The following is a 17,681-nucleotide window of genomic DNA, read 5'->3' as shown; positions in this document are numbered from 1 at the left end:
ACAAGGGCGGGATTAGTTGCTGATCGCACATTGTCTCTACACTGCATAAAGTGATTGATATTGTTTTAAGATGTGCTTTGGGCTACATCGTAATAACATTTCTATTAATACTCAAATGTGCAACGTGCTTCTGTAGGTGTAAGCGTAAAAAAAGAAAGAAAAAAGTACAGAGGCGCACTGTACGAAATGGCTTTTTTTTGCTTAAAGACGATATAGCTGGAGGTGCTGATATGCCGCGATGCTCCCAGCACGTGCGCCTCGGTCTTTTAAGCTATGACAAGTGTCACCAGCAACAGGGAAAGATCTAGCAGACTTCCAAAGGCGCGTTGTTGTGGCCATCGCCGTGCGTTGTTTTCCCTCGTTTCTGTTTGCTGTTTTCGTGCTTTGCCTTCATCTGCGATAACGTTCGGTGTTATAACAGAATCGAGAGAGTATACGTGACTGTGGGAGCTATGTGCAGTATCTCTAGCATAAGCCATGGCTCCTGCAACGTAGACGGCGTCCGCGCGCGTTGGTGTCGTTCGAGCGCTCCTACTTGCTTGATTGTGTTTAACTGAGTATTTAGGCACGGGTTACGTTTGTAAATCCCGTGGTCAATAATCGCTAATAGCGTGCCTCTGATTGCCATCAGAAGATGGGCTTGGTTGTCGAAATATGCCAGACGCTTTTTCTGAAAGCAAGCTTTGAAAAAAATTTTTAAAGATATACTTTCATACGTGCTAGGCAGTGCCTAATGCAGGCCCGCAACTCTTTAACAACTGGACGATCTATCACATCTTTTATCAAGTTACAATGAATTAAGATGATTGAATTTTAGATGACGAATTTCTGTGCTAGATTAGGTGCACAAAACACATGTTCGCAGCCCTACGTCTAGAAAGCAGGCAAATAGGAAGCACAGCGTCAAATTTGGATTAGATTTCATTGACGGAGCGTCTTGTGAGGGTAGAAAGAACGAGAAAATTGTTTTTTTTTGATGCCCTTATAGAGGCAGTCAAAATTGCACTAATTGGTGACTTGTAACAATTCCTCAGATTGTTTGAGGCGTGATTAAAGTAATGTTTTACTTTTTTTTGCAGACCTCTTCGCTAGTGCCACGCCCAAGATCATTTGTTCTCATGTAAAAGAGAAAGCAGAGATGTCTTCACTGTTTGTACATGAAGAGGTAAGTTTCTTGTGCGTTTTGAATATTGCTACATGTTCTGAACGTTGTACTTTAAGAATTGTTTTTCACACTGGCTCACTACCCTAGAAGGAATTTGATTGTTAGGTGAGTTCAGGCTTTCGTAAGTGCCATTTTCGAGCTGTAGTCTTACACTTCACCTCATTTCGGGAATTTTCTGTATGCTGGAAAACTCTAATCTTTATTATACGAAACAACTGGAATGTATGGGTTGTATGCTTCGAGTTCAGTGTAATGTCAATTACACGCGTTTTCGAAGAATACACACTACACATTCTTTATACATGGTGCTGCCAGAACAACACGAACATCCTTTTATGAGAAGTCATATTTGCTCTTATTACAGGATGAGAGGGTGCCGCTGACGTCCTGCGTAGTCTACCCCTGCCCCAGCCTAGAGCAAGCCTACTTCCTGAACCTCCACATGGATAACCGAAAAATCTTCCGTGTCCGTAATGACGAAGAAGGAGTGACAGCACTGATAAGTAGATTTTTTTATTTTCAACATTGTCTACGGCCACAAGGCCTTTAACAACCGCCGTGATTGAGCGGCTTTTTCTCGGCGTGAGTTTGGAGTTTATCAAAGAAGGTTTTCAGGCAGTACGACGCTGAAAATTTTAGTGTCACAATGCCTGAACAACGTTTTCTTGTGTGGTCATGGTAGATGAAGAAATATTGTTTTTTGTGTAAGTTATTTTGCTTAAATATAGCTGGACTACTCCATGCCAAACGTCCCCGCCACTTTGGCGACCATCTGAATTGTATTTGAAAAAAAAATTTGTTGACTTACTGCGTTGAAAAAAGTGAACTGCTAGAATATTTCAGCGAGAAAAAAAGTTTTGTTCATGTAGCTTGCTTATAACTTCCTGGCATAATGCCGTCTGTGTGCTGTTAGTGGAAAATTTCGTTTTAAATCTACCGCTTATTTTTTCTAAAGCAAATTCGGTGTACCTGTTAAGTAAATGTGCTTCTGTATGGTATTTAAAGCTCAAAAATAATCGTGCAATTTTTTCGCCACATTCGCTTCTAAGAATAAAGCCAAAATGTGTTATGTTTGCATTTTTTATTGCAATATTGCACTTTGTATGAATATCTGAGCAGTGAATACTTACTACACAGAAGGTATATTTTGAGGAAAAAATATCTTTATACCTCTCAAGCTGCTGAGATATACGAGAAAATATCACGAATTTCACAAAATCGTGATTTTTGTCTGTATTGTGATGCAATTTGCTTCATGTTGTGATACAATGAAAACTCATCATTATACCTAAACTGTAAGAAAATGAAATTCTTTCTGTAATAAAATCTTATCGCAAAAAGGACAGGAAAGAGCGCTGTCAACTGAATTTTATTGAAGGTGCTACGAGCGTTTTTATACTGAGCACAAGACCAGGGCTCATCTGCAACAACACATGTGTGACCATGACAAAATAATTTTAACCGAGAAAAGAATACTCTTTTTCGGAAAAGATAACTGAAGGTGTACTGATGCATTGATCCTTGGCCTTCCTGATAAAGAGTTCTAAAATCTCTCATTTTTCTGCTTGGTTTTTTTTTCAAAAACCGTGTTTTATGAAACCTAGGACTACACTTATATTCTTTATGGTGTCCGGCCATGAGACTACTATAGCCATTCTTAGCGTTTAAAGCATGCTGTCTTGCTTGATCATTGAAGCATTGCCCAGTTTGTCCTACTTTTACTTTTCCACGTGTTAGCGGTATCTCATACACATTAAATTGGCATTCAGTAAACCTATTCTAGTGACGAATGGTGCAAGATTGACTATTCCTGTTGCTGTAAGTACATGCACTTTTGAAAGCTGGCAAGGGGTGGAAAACAAAAATGTCATATCTGCTGGCTCTTTTCCTAAAATTGTTAGACACCTTATGTACGTAGTATCATGTGACATGCAAAGGTGATTGGTCATTCTCTTTTTCTTTTGATCCTGTTTTCTTTAACTTTACTTTCTGCAGGAGGGTTTCGCAAACAAGTGTGATGATGCTGTTGGGGTATTGGCTGGTGCTATCAGCCCAGGAGTGCTAAGAATGTTCTGCCTTTTGATAGTGGGCATTCAAAATTAGTAGAAAAAGGAATTGATACCACAAGTATTCAGGCCACCCTTCAGAAGTCATGTTAGCAGAAGGGTGAGGCCAGGCTTAAAAACCAGACTAAAAGACTAAAAGATGCTGGGTATCCCAACAGAATCATCACACCCGTTTGCAAAACCCTCCTGCAGAAAGTAAAGTTAAAGAAGACAGGACCAACAAAAAACAATGACCCAAACGTTTGCATGTTATACCACATCACGTGTCTCACAATTGAAAAAATAGCCAGCAGATATAATAGTAGCGTGTTGTTTTCCACCCCTTGCAAGCTTTCAAAACTGTGTGTACTAAACAGCAACAGAAATAGTCAATCTTGCCCCATTCGTCACGAGAATAGGTTTACTTAATGCCAACTTAACGTTTGTAGAAGTATTTTTTATCTGGTAAACCAATGATCAGTGCATCCTTACACGTTCACTTATCCTTTCCGAGAGGGAGTATTCTTTTCACAGTCAAGATTTTTTTGTAGTGCTCACACGTGTCGTCACATATGAACACGGTTCTTGTACTGCGTATAAAAGCGCTCGTACACATTCATTAAATTCAGTTGACAGTCGGTGCTCTTTCCTGTCCTTTCTGTCTCTTCCTAAAGTTGTCGCGCTGTGACTAGCACACAACCACGATGAACCAACTCTCCCAAATTAAGCTCTTGTTACGTAACACGTAGACCGAGTTTCGTATGGAAAGAAGGAGCGGTGCTTTTAAAATAAAATTTTTCACATACAACACCTAGACGGCATTCCAGGAAGGTCAGAAGGCAGCCACGTGACCAAATATTTTTCCTCTCCTAAATATTCCAGAAGTTCACTATTTTCAATGCAGCACGAGTTTTTCGAATACATTTGAGATGGTTGCCAAAATGGCTGGGACATTTGGCATAAAGTGACCCAGCTGTGTCATTAGCCATAATTATGCATTACCTCTTTTGTTTTTTGTGTGTCCTGACTCAGTTTTGTGTTCGTTTTTAGCTTATTGTGTTTCTGATTATTGTATTGGTTTCTTAAGTATTCGCTAAAGTTATATGTGCGAAAACCCGTATATGTTTGCATGTACATCTTTTCTCATAACGAATTGTTATACATCCAGGCATACAAAACTTAAACCACTGTGATTGTATACATTTGAAAACACTATCCATATATATTTTTGTGTGCATCACTTCTTGGGAACGATTGTGTACATGAAGGCGTATATAGTGAAATCACAGTGATTGTATATATTTTAAAGAATCATAAGTATATATTTGCCTGTATTTCATTCCTATTAACCGACTGTGTACATGAAGGAGTATTAAACTGGAAACCACTGGGATTGTAGATACTTGAAAGAATTATAGGGATATATTAGCGTGTGTTTCATTTGTAGTCTCTATGTTCTTGAAGCAGTATACTAAACAGAAACCAGTGTAATTGTATGTTGCAAAAAATTCTCAATAAAGTGAAACTGAAAAAACATAATAAACATTTCAGGTGTTGCATGTGTAGTGTACGTATACGTGAATGTATATCTGGTGAAAAAGTTGTGTGGCTGAAGAAAATTTTATGTTTTATTTGCCTATTAAAAACGCAATATGCAAGGGCAGCAAGGCTTCGTTTTCTGTAACGCGCATTATGCATATACTGTGAAGTATATATAGATTCAGCACAAGTTCATACACGATTGTACGCATTTATATTTTTGCCCACACGCAATGAACGGAGCTCGACAGGTGGCGCACCATTGATAATCAGGACCACTTTCTTCAAGTAGTGTGTAATCAGTGCATGCTGATATCTATTAGTGCCGTCTAAAAAAATACTACCGTCTTTGCCATGGGCACTCAACACCTTTGTGCACCTTTCTCGCACCCTCCTCAGAGGGTGCTAAAAAAGTGATGGACATCGAAGGCACCCTTCCTTAAGGGTGTTTTTGTAACACCCTACAGTTTTTTTACATGTACACCCTATTCCTTTTTGGAAGGTGCTGAATTAACACCCTTAGGGTGTCGTCCACAGAACAAGCTCATATACACCCTTCTGGGTCTGAAAAGTTTTGCTGTGTAGGACCCCTGGCAGCAACGCCTCCATCATCAAGGGTCGCTGCTTCCGAGATGCTCTCGCTGGTACCGGCGACACCACCTTGGAGGCCGCCCCTTTTCCTGCAATGAGTGCGCCCGTCGTCCCCACCACAACGACGACTGCCCCGCCCTCATCCACAGCTCAGTCAGCCCCTACTGTCGTCCAAAAGCGCTCGACGGTGACGCAGACACCGCGCGCTTATGCGTAACCACCGGTTCCTGTCACCGTCACCAGAAGCACGACGACGGGCTGCTACTTCGACCTCGCAGCAACCTGAAATCCAAAAAAGGAATGAGATCCTCACTGCTCTTGCTACGGGACTTCACCTAGGCGCTGGGAAGCTGCCCTCTTTTTCCTGAGACGTTCAGCCTTTCGTTTTAGATGCAGTATAGGTTTCGTGACCCACGGAGTGAACATAGTGCGTTTTTTAGCTTACTGGGAATGAATTTATCTAAACAAAACGTACAGATGTTCTTGAATTTCTCCCAAAGGTGTTCCACATTTTCACCACAAAACTCAGCCACGTGATCATCGAAAAACTCAATAATACGGGAATCTTGAGCGTGCGCAAAGTTTTAACAGCTCTTGTGGTATTCACATCCCCAGAACGGTTTATATTCAAGGGGAACGAAACACTAATCAAACTGTGGTCCGATATGCCAGGGATTAGGGACACGTCGCACTGAGCAATTGATCGGTGTAAAAATACCAAATCAAGCAATGAAGATGTAGACTCTGTAACACGCGTGGGTTCAACCACAACTTGCACAAGATTGTGGTCAATCATAATATCAAACATACAAGAAATATTGAGAGAGTCAGAGCCTGTTTCTAATTTTTCCCAGTCAATACCTGGAAGATTGAAGTCTCCTGCCATTGTTACTTTTCTCTCGTTGAATTGTAGCATGTGCGCATGCAGCTTTGTCAGATAATCGCTTGTTGCATCAGGAGCCCGGTAGGCTGCGTTTAATACGAAATTCTGGCAGCCAAGTGTCACATTTAAACACAAGCACTCGAGATCGGGCACATCAGATGGCAACGTAGCTTTTATGCAGTGTTTCAGAATAACTGCCACACCACCCCCCTAGTTGCCTTGTCCTTCCAGAAAATTTTGAAACCCGGCGGCACCACATCATCATCACTGACGAAAGTATGAAGCCCCGTCTCGGTAAGGACAACTAGGTGGGGATCATGTGCCAGAAGTATAGCTTCAAGATGCTCAGTTTTGTTTGTAATACTATGAGCGTTTATATTTAGTAGTCCTACACGTTGGTTGTTCATGTGTCATGCGCTCCCATTATCACTAATTTTATGAGCATTGCTCAGAACACCTTCTGCGTTAACTGCATGCGTATGCCGTTTCTTTTGAGTGATTTCTCTACGTTCATTCGCCGTTTTGTTCCAAACAAAAACTTTTTTGTCAACATGCAGTTTGTCGTGAACTAGATAAACGTTTTTTCCTTGGGATTATTCATCTTTTACACTGTCCAAAAGCAGTTTTCTTTTTTTTAAGGTTTTGCTTGGAATAGTCGATTTGAACGAATATTTTAGATCCCTTGAGTTTTTTTGCATTCTTTAGTACATCAGATTTTTCGTTCAAATCTTGGAAGAACAAGATGACGGGTCTTTTTGTACCGGGTTTTCAAATTCTATGAATACGCCCTACCGATTTGCACGTGACACCAAGCTTATCTTTAAACGTCGCGTCAATTAATTTCTGCTCTAATTCCGCTTCAGTCTCTTTGGGGCTTTCAGAGATACCAAAAACCACTAAATTCGAGCGCCTACTTCTATCCTCAAGGTCCGTAAGTTTATGCGTCTGGAAGCTAAGTGATTTTTGGTATGTTGAAACAAGATTGTCAAGAACGTCTAGTTTGGTTGATTTGGCCTTAAGTTCAGTGATATTTCTTTCAATACCATCTAACCGTTGCTTGATATCCACAAACACGCCCTTAAGGCCACAGATTTCATTGCGCAATTTTTTTGACGTTCTAAAACCTTCAGAAGTAATTCTTCGACAGTAGGTCCGGGATTAGATTCAATGTCTCACACAATAACAACCGCTTGGCACAAAAGCATTCGTAAGCAATCACAGAGCACTGGTTGGGGCACGGCAGGACTATAAGAAAGCGCGAATCGTTCTTAAAGAAACCAAAACAAGGACCAACCTGCACAAGGCAGAAGAACGGCTTGGTTAGCGACATGCCGCTGGCATGCCCGCTGTGCCCAATGAAGTTGAAGTTCAGGAGGGGTTCATATATAGGCGTTGTATCTGCTGACGTCACGGTTTGGACAGTGATAGCTGAGGAAGGTCTGCTTTACACGAAGCGATTCAACGGGAGAAAAGCTTTTATTTCAATACCACACTGGCTAATTTTATTAAAGATGACCCGCAGAAGTTTTGGGCCGACATTAGCGATCACAAAAAGAACGTAGAACAAATTTCTGTGAACGGTTCTCTGGTATCGGATGCGAAAGCGATTGCTGATCATTTTAACTCTTTTTTTAATAGTGTTTTCTGTCAGTCTTTTCAGCCTGTGGCTTTTGAACATGATTCCGCAGATACTCCACCAGGAAATTTAATTTCATATGAAGGAGTTTTAAACATGGTTCTTCGAATAAAAGTGAAATCCTCCGGTGGGCCAGAAGGAATACCGAACAAATTTTTTCGACGGTATGCCGAGCCCTTGTCCAAATATCTTGTTACAATTTTTGAAGCTTCAATCTGTACTGCAACGTCACCTAAAGAATTGAAAATGATTCGTGTCAAGCCAATTCCCAAAAAGGGAGACCTTCTTCTTGTCTTCAATTATCGGCCAATTTCGATTATATTGTCTTGTAGCAAAATGTTAGAACACGTTGTCACAACATTCATATCAAAACGCCTAGATGAGCATAACTTTTTATCGCCGTATCAGCATGGTTTTCGAAAGGGCTTGTCGACAACAACTCAGTTATGTACAGTCATTCATTCTCTTGCATCTGTGATTGATAAGGGCGGCCAAGTAGACGTCATATTCCTAGATTTCTGCAAAGCTTTCGACTGCATCCCCCGTGATAAACTTATGGTTAAATTACAGCTTATTGGACTTCCAAATTTTCTATTAGCCTGGATTTGTAACTACCTGTCTGATCGCTCCCAGTTTGTGTGCATTAATAATCAGAACTCAATTCTTTTGCCGGTTACTTCAGGTGTCCCACAGGGCAGTGTACTCGGTCCCCTACTATTTTTGATATACTGTAATGATGTAGTAAATTGTGTAAACCCACCTGTTAACGTTCGACTTTTTGCAGATGATTGTATTCTGTTTAACTCGATAACTAGTTCTAATGACCAAGCAGCTCTCCAGTCCACTCTAAACAATATATGTCTATAGTGCAATCAATGGGGGATGAAACTAAGCTTGGATAAATCAGTTCTGCTCCGTGTCACTAACAAGAAAAAGCCAGTACTAACTGACTACACGCTCTCTAACCAACCTCTTAAAGAAGTTAAGGAATACAACTATCTTGGTGTCACTCTAACGAATAATTTAAGTTGGAATTCCCACATTAAACAAGTTTCTTCCACAGCTTTCCACAAATTATGCATGCTAAAGCACAAACTTAAGGATGCTCCTGCGAAAGTGAAATTTTTAGCTTACCAATCTTTGATTCTCCCTAAATTAGAATATGCATGCGTTGCCTGGGATCCTTATACTAAAACTAACATTGATGCATTAGAAAAAAATTCCGCGGAGGGCAGTTCGTTTCATTTATTCTCTTTACAAGCCTGGTAGCTCTGTAACTAGTGTAATGCTTTCAAATGGTGTCACATCTTTGCAGTCGAGACGCAGATTCTTACATCTCAAATTTTTGTACCAACTTTCTAACCGCGAATTTGCTCTGAACCTTGACCCCTACCTCACACCACTAAGAACACGCCAGCCTCGGCATTCACACGCACTTTCTTTAACACCATATTTTGCTCGTACTAACTTGTTCAAATTTTTCTCCTTTCCTCGTATCATTGAAGAGTGGAACGATTTACCTGCAAGCAGTTTACACTCTCCCGATCTTATTTACGCTGAAATTTGAAGTTGTTTTTCTAACTATTCCAACTATTTTCTCTTTTCCCTCCCCACTCTTTCCTTTTGTTGCTTTTGTATAAATATGTCACGCTTTCCACTTTTTACTCTCTTTATTGATGTTGTTTTGAAATGTGTATGACAACTGTATTATCTTGCCCCTCCTGCTTTGGCCTCTGGCCATCAGTACTTGTAAATAATAAATTCCGAGTGGCACTCGGGGTCCTACCAGCTAGCTGCCACCAGCGCAATCTCGCTGCTGTGCCCCTCCTAACCTTCGAGGCTCTTGCTGAACGGTTTGGCATCAACCTGAAGGAATCGCCTGCTTATCGTGAATTTTACTCTCGCCCGTTATAAATCGTGCACATCACTGTACCGCTGGCCTTCTTGGTTGTGGTCCCAGTCGACTGCGAGTGGCATTCCAATCTTTTCCTTCACGCGTACGCTTATTTCGTCCTTTTTAGTGTGAATACACTTTATAAGTGACCCCAAACCATCCACTGCCGTCGGCGGCGTCCACAGTCTTCTCTCTATTTTTAAAAGAAAGAGGACTTGGCGGGCCGCAGCGCGACGCTCTACCGAATAAGCCACGGACGCGACGCTGATATCCCCCTTCGCTCGCTCCTCCGCTCTCCCCGCTCGCTGCAGCTGCGCGCGCACCCCTCTCTCTCGCGCGCCCGCCTTCTCTCTCAGTCTCCCGACGAGAGCGCGTCGTGCGATGGATATCCCGGAGGCAACGCTACCATCAACAACGAATGCAGTACAACTGAATGCCAGCACTGCACCCGTCGTTGGAGGTGACGGTACCGCGGTGGTTTCGCCGACGTTGAAAGACGAGGCGGCGCTGCGAAGGGCTCGTGAGACCGAACGTAAGCGGGCGAAGCGTGCAACGGATGCCGAACTGCGTGCTCGCGAGGCCGAGTGCAAGCGGGCGAAGCGTGCAGCGGATGCCGAACTGCGCGCTCGCGAGGCCGAGGACAAGCGGGCGAAGCGTGTAGAGGATGCCGAACTTCGCGCTTGCGAGGCCGAGGTCAAGCGGGCGGAGCGTGCAGCGGATGGGGAACTGCGTGCTCGCGAGGTCGAGATGAGGCGTCAGCATCGAGCCGCGAACGCGGCCCAAGAAGCGGAACGACAACGCAAGCGTCAGGCGGAGAAGGGCGATGAAGGCCGGCGTCAAGACGCCGCTCGCAATCGTCAACGGCGAGTGGACGTTGCCGAAGCCGTTCGAGCCAGTGAACGTGCCGCGCGGGAGAGGGTGCGAGCCCTGGACTTCGCTCGTCCGGGGCTCGCATGCTATGAGGGGGAGTAAAGTTAAAATCCTTTGGCATTCGCCAGTGAGTTAACGTAAACTCCCCCGTGTGATGAAATTGCGATTTCCAGGAACCATTACACCATAAAGGCACCATAGTGTGAATAATAAATATAATAGTGCGAATTAATAAATACCCCTCATAGCATCACCCCGTGCTTTCGCACTTAACCATGTTCACCCCCGGGGAAATGCTTGGGAGTTTTTTTTCTTTCCCCTTAGTGCTACATCGCGCTGGGCACCACGCCTTCTCCCTGCTCAGAGTCCCACGTGACCTTGTTTATGTACGCTGCTCCGAGCTGCCTCACGGCTTTCTCTAATTTTTTCCTTCTTTTTTATTTCCTATTCTTCGTGGGCGCGTTCAGCCCTTGCAGCGGACCCTCTCTCCTCTTCTCTATCAGTTTGGGAGCACCCTAACTTCTTTCCACTTGTCCAGTGGTTTCTTTTTTTCCCTTTTTTTCTTCTCTTTTTATTTCTTTCTCTTGACGGGTGCATCTCCTTGCACCCGGCTTCTCGGTGGGTCTTTCCTTTTATCGCGTCTGCCGCGTTTGTTTCTTGCGCGCGTGCATTATAAGACTGATCGAACGCTTTTCACCACCCTTCTCTTACGCCTTTCTTCTATCTCTTGAATTCCCATTACCCCAATCCCTGCGCTGAACTGTGGAGGTGCCCTCATCGAGAGAGGCAGTAACGAAACAGAGCTTTTTTCTTCAGTTCCCCTTTGCAATCCAATTGGAAACGTATTGCAAATGCAAACATATTGCAATCAAATTATCCAAGGACTAATTGCTATATCACCTACTCCTAATGTTAGGTTGCGCCGACAACTACAGCAGTTTAAGCTCAATGACAATGTGCTCCATCGTTACGTTTACACTACTGATGGACACCGTTGAGTTCCAGTACTTCCGCGTTCTCTACGTCACCAAGTCCTCGAAGCCTTTCACCACGACCCATGGGCAGGCCACTTGGGACTTCACAAAACACAAAGGCGAATCAGGAAACGTTTTTTTTCTGGCCTGGCATCTCTACCTTTGTGGCCAAGTACGCTGCATCTTGCCATATGTGTCAACGGCGGAAGTGACCAACTACGTCTCCTTCTGGCCGTCTGCAACCCATCCTGTGACCCGAGACTACTTTCTGTATCTTTGGCATAGAGTTGCTCGGGCCTCTACCCATCACGCCAGCAGGCAATCATTGGATTGTGACTGCTGTCAACCACCCGACGCGGTACGCTGAGACTGCTGCACTACGCACAAGCTCGGCTTCAGTCGTCACAGACTTCTTTCTCAACGCCATTGTATTGCGTCACGATGCACCTCACGTCCTCCTGAGTGATCGTGGCGTTCCTGTCCATCACAATCGGAACTATGCTCACAACCTATGGCACAATACATAGGACGACGTCAGCCTACCACCCCCATACTAATGGGCTGATAGTGAAATTTCATCGGACACTAACAGACATGCTATCGATGCAGATCGCACCAAATCACAACTAGGTTACAATTTTGCCTTTTGTGACGTTTGCCATTAACAGCGCTGTTCAAAAAAGCACTGGCTACTCGCCTTTCTTCCTCGTGTATGGCAGTTCACTGACATTCACCGTCCACGTCTCTTTCCTAATTGTTCCGACTGACGCCTCTAAAATCATACCAGAGCAGTTCATCACAAGGCTCGAAGAATGTCGGCAATAGGCTCGCCTCAATACAGAAGCCAATCAGCAAGATCGCTAGCAACGCTACGACAGCTCTTATTGCGACGTCTCCTTCAGTCCGGGGGATTAAGTGTTGCTTTGAACGCCCATTCGTACTCCAAGATTGTGCGAAACGTTTCACTCGCACTTCATTGGACCCTATACAATCAATGAACAAACATCACCAGGAAACTATTGTGTCACTCTCACCGAACTTTCTCCAGATCATCGCTGTCGTGGTTCGGATATTGCCCATGTATCACGTATGAAGCCATTCGTTCGACGTTCCGTTTCCGTCTGAGATGCGTTCGGGCTGGCCGCTCATGCGTGGGGGAGGGGGGGAAATAAGCGTGAGCATTATTCATACGCGTCATCTTATCATATGTGCATATTCCTCAACATCATCAGTCTGACCTGTGTTGTAGGGGGCAGAAACTCGGCAAATAAATGAAGTGTCTTGCTGCCAAAACGTTGTCTTACAATAAAGTTATATATATATATATATATATATATATATATATATCACGCTTGTGCTTGTGATACCAGCATTTACCGCATGCCATTATGAGAAACACATCCTGATACATCCTGACCACGAGGAGGTGCTACGCAGCCTTAGACGTTACTCGCGCAAAAGTGAGAATAGGGGGAAACGTGCAACAAAGGCCGTATTTACTGTGTAGCTATTATTCTACACTGCGCAAGTTCTGGCTATTAACGTCCAGAAAATCCCCAAATGCTTCTACGGTAGGTACTTCTATTTTCTTAAAATAGCAAAACGTATTTAGGCCGCGATTGTTTTTTTGTGTTACGTCTCCTTAAGTGTAAAATTGTGCCACAATATTACACATTGCTGCAGTTTTGCTTGGACACATTTTCCTGTCACGTTGAAGAACACGCGCGTTTCCTATCACGTCTGAAAAAACAAATGTTCAGGAAATAATTTGTTGCTAGTAGCAAATATCCACCTGAATGCTATTATTCTAATACAACTACAGAGAGGGGAAGGAAGACGCCTGCGATGAGCACGTGGTTGATTTTGTTGTGTGCGAGGCCCGAAACTATCACAGTCTAAGCGACGAATGGACAGCGGATGTCCGCGTCGTTCAACCTCAATACGCAGTGGCGCCGCAATCACGCAGAGTGACACGGTTCACTTGCATCATTTAGCCTAGAGAGTAGCGATACCTGCATGCAACGGTGTCAACCGTTCCTGTCTATACCTGCGAACGTTTGACATGCAGACGCCCTCGGTGGTGCTCCGCGCCCTCCTGGTCATGGTGATGTCTTCTGTAGTACGGGGAAGTGGCAACGAACCAGAGTAAGTTTGGTTTAACTACTTGGGTGAAATAGTGGCGCAACGAAGATAATGAAGCATCTTGCTCAAAACGCCTTGCTAGGTCCGCTCCTCTACAACTATATTGTTAAAAAGAAACATCACAGCATTGTTGTGAAATTTTTGCAGTGGCGCGCCTTCAAATTCGAGTCATCAATCGAAGTATGGTAATGATAATTTTTCACAGAAAACATTGCGTTGACTACAATTCTAATGATGATTTATCGTTAAAACTCTGCAGCGCCCCTGTACTTTGACTGTCCTAAATAGAGCTACATCAAAATTTAATCACACTGGGATATATATATATATATATATATATATATATATATATATATATGCTATTTAAGTGTTAACCAATATGCGTTAAGTAATATCTAAATAGATGTTATTATGTGATAAACTTAAAATCAGCAAACTTAATTGAAAGTGTTACGTAGCAATTCCGTTTTGAAGACTGCCTCTACAGCACGAAAAATACAATGCCTCTTTCTAAACTAGACAACAGTTATTGCCTCAACTTCATCAAAAATAGCTTTCTCTTATACGAAGGTAGACTGTGCCCTTAAAAACGCGGAAAAAAAGCTGTGCAAAGAGCTGGTGAAGAGGTCGTGCAATTCAGGCAACTTCACGCATTCTTAAGCAGTGATCTTTGTTTCGATAAAGAACATGGCATGCGATTATCATGGATGCCCCACCTTTACAAATAGCAGTTTTTTCGCAATGTTCGGGCTCTCACTGCGTCTTTGGAGGAAAAAACTTTGTTTCGACCATCACCTGACAAATTCTGTGTTCGTTGGATTTTCTGGTTGGCTGCGTTTCTTTCCAGGGTTTTATAACGTTTAGCGAAGGTATATGCGCCTAATAACCTAGAGTATGAACGATACAGTACTAAAAGTGAAATGTTCAAATAAAGTGCGTATTAAGCTGATTAAGAGTGAATGAATGTAAATTAATAAATGAAGTGACACAATGTCAATCAAGTGCAGGAAGCGTGAATTAAGAGTAATTGAAATACTTTAGTTTTATCAAGTGAATTAGGTGGGAGAACAGAATCGATCAAGAACATAAAATGTTCCCTTGATGTAAATAAACGTACGTTAAACTGAATAAAGCAATCGGAATTGATTTTATTTCAGTTGATTTTGTTTGCTTTAATGCAGAGCCACGGTCTACGTGCTTCCTTCATAACTTCTTTACACCCTCGTTTTCTACTTGTGATCACGAACCAATTAGCCCTTTTGCATATTCTACTTGACTTCCTTGAATAAGGTCATATCGTTATGAAGGAGGTCTCATTGCTAGTCGTATCAGTGCAACGCGCAATAAAATCTAGCCGGAGTGATTAGGATGCACGCCGATCAGTGCCGGCTTGGAACCGTTGGCTTCATGTTATTGTCGAGTTTGGTACTTTCTTCGTCAGTGCAGCAATAACGATCAATATGTGAACTTATAGACAAAAAATCTGCTATCACGCGTAATAATAGGTCCTTCCATCAGGTTCCAGAAGCTGGAAATTTTCACTTCCTATGTTATTTTTCGGTCAATTTTTATTTCTCTGTTATTGTTTCTGAGCTACCTGGCTATATCTTCCACTGAAATGGCATTCTGTAGTGGGAAATGCCTTTGAAGAACATAAAACAGTGACGTTATTTTCCGTCCTCCTGTACCCCATTCTATTTTTTTTTCGCTTGCAGAGGTGTGATTTAATGTCCATTCTCACTAGCAGCCCCCCCCCCCTGCCCGCATCGCCAAAAGTTTGAAATTCTGGATGTGCGTAAATACGTGGGCACGTACTCATACACAAATATACAAAAAAGAATAGAGGAACCCCTTCCTCTCCTTAACAAAAAATTAGTAGCTTGAAACTTGGTTTTTTTTTGTTTAGACGTTTACTTCCTATAGCTTTGGTCACCCCGCGTTGTCTAGCAAAAAGTTCACCTCTATTACCGTGTGATGTTAGTGGTTCTGGAAAGTTCCTGAGTTGCTGATTCAAATTTTGTGGCTAAGATAATTTGCGTGATCAAGTCCCGTGAACAAACGTATTCATTCGCAAAATATCAAGTGTGAATGTGAGTTTCAAACAAAGTTAAAACATTGTTTTCAGTTCGGGAGTGCGAGCGACCTTTTCGCGTATTGACATCCTCAAATGTGACCCTTGGTGACCCCCTACTTCCCTCACGTGACCACAGTGCAACAAGTTTTCATAGGTGTAACTTCCTTCGATTCTCGTCCAATCCGGCACTAACCCAAGCGTGAATAGACATCATGTGCAATGGCCGAGCGGAGACAGGATGCTAACCAAGCTGAGTTTAGTTTCTTTGCACTTCACTGCGAACGCGTAAGCATGCAACATGCAGTTGCAGACCGACATCCAGTTATCCACAGAGAACATGCGCCTTATAGACGTCAGACTTACCAAGGCGGTGCTGCGCAACATGCCGCCACCAGTGCTCTCATCGCCACGCCGGCCATAAATGGTTTGTTTACTGATAGCCGGGCCCAAGCAAACGTGCATAGGCCCTCCTCTTTCTTTGGTCTTTAGGCGTGGTTTTCTGAAAATCAAGGACCTGGGAAGCTTCTTCCTTCTATCCAACCTCGCTTCGTAAAAGTAGGAAACTCATCAAAACGAAATGCCTGCACAATGCAAATTATATTTTGTTTATTACGGCGTTGTGCAACTGGCAATTTAGCGAACATCGCATGACATCAATTTAGAGGAAAGCACTCCCACGTATGTTCTGTACACTCTATATCAGGTCCTAGTTCAATGCCAGCTATATCTAGAAAACTGTAGACGAAAAATATCCTGTTTCCTGATAATATCTAGCACTTTAAGTGGTACTTGAATAATTGAGCAACGCCTAATTGCACTAAATTTGGGCATACACATGATGCCAAAGGGATGAAGTGTACACACGAGTAATCTATGCGAGCAGTGGTAAGAACCTCACTTTGTCCGGCACGTATGGTCGTGTTATTTTCGCTATGCAGTTGCATTCTCTGTCGATTTCTCGCTTCCAGTGCATTGAACTGTTTTATTACGTGTGTTTTAATGCTGTTTGTATATCCTGCAAATGACGATACTTGTTATCCACTTTCTGCGTGTACTCCGAAAGGCAAAATCGATGCCTCCGAGATAGCTCCGGTAGCCACGGAGACCAACGAAAAAAAAAAAGAAAAGAAAACCTGATTGCGGTCGCGATCATTTTGCAATTTACCTGTATGACGCACGTGTTCACATTTCCTAGTCAAAGCTGGTACCTATAGAGCCTTCAAAGTCTTACATGCGTAATGCTGTGCAGTGACAACTTCAGATTAACGGTGGTCGCGGCTTGTGCGATGCTTATCGCACGTGTCACCTGTCTGCAGTTACACCTCGCGCAGCGCCATCAAACGGTTTGTTAAGCTTCATAATCAAAGTTACCACGGTTCTCCGTCAAGGTTACTCAACAGAATAACAGGAGACCTACATTTTCACGCTTACTCAAGTGAACGGCGGCTGAGAACGCGAGAACGCTTACCCAACACGTTCGCAACGGCCTGTGTTTAGTGCTCTCGCCATCCCGCTTTGCGACAGCTGCGGAAATTCGCAAAAGTGAAGTCTTTACGTAAGTGTTGATTAACAACACTACAGTGGCCCAAACTGGGGTAATTTTTAGTAGACCGCGGATCTTTCGCGTCTGCTCTTAGTTTCGCCGTCGTTCTCGCGAGTGAATCGTGAAGCACCTCACGGGGGTTCGGTGACGCGTCCGACTAGTGGAGGGAAATTTGTATCTGTTTTTCTAACTGTTCAATGCGCAAATACAAGTAATATTTAGCTCAATTGTTGTTTCGTACGCTCTAGTTGCACCTGCATGTTTGCGCAGGAAACAGTGCAAGGGAGTTGACCTTTTCACTACAAAACTGCGTCGACAGATGGTG

At 43.2% G+C, this 17,681-nt stretch overlaps 1 protein-coding gene across 3 annotated transcripts in view; it reads left to right on the top strand.

Moving 5' to 3' along the window:
- Nucleotides 1-17,681, top strand: part of LOC142818066 (uncharacterized) — a 499,687-nt gene that overhangs the window by 179,173 nt on the left and 302,833 nt on the right. For 2 of the 3 annotated variants that reach the window (XM_075896306.1, XM_075896305.1), the window contains exon 2: nucleotides 13,666-13,742. In XM_075896306.1, the coding sequence (XP_075752421.1) occupies nucleotides 13,666-13,742 (77 nt within the window). Of the gene's footprint in view, nucleotides 1-13,604; nucleotides 13,743-17,681 lie in introns of those variants that run through there. The other variant, XM_075896307.1, reaches the window with a different exon arrangement.

This window comes from Rhipicephalus microplus, chromosome 5 (assembly GCF_043290135.1).
Source record: "Rhipicephalus microplus isolate Deutch F79 chromosome 5, USDA_Rmic, whole genome shotgun sequence".
NCBI classification, from domain to species: domain Eukaryota; kingdom Metazoa; phylum Arthropoda; class Arachnida; order Ixodida; family Ixodidae; genus Rhipicephalus; species Rhipicephalus microplus.
The sequence above is the reverse complement of the archived record's forward strand: the minus strand, read 5'-3'. Positions and strand labels throughout refer to the sequence as shown.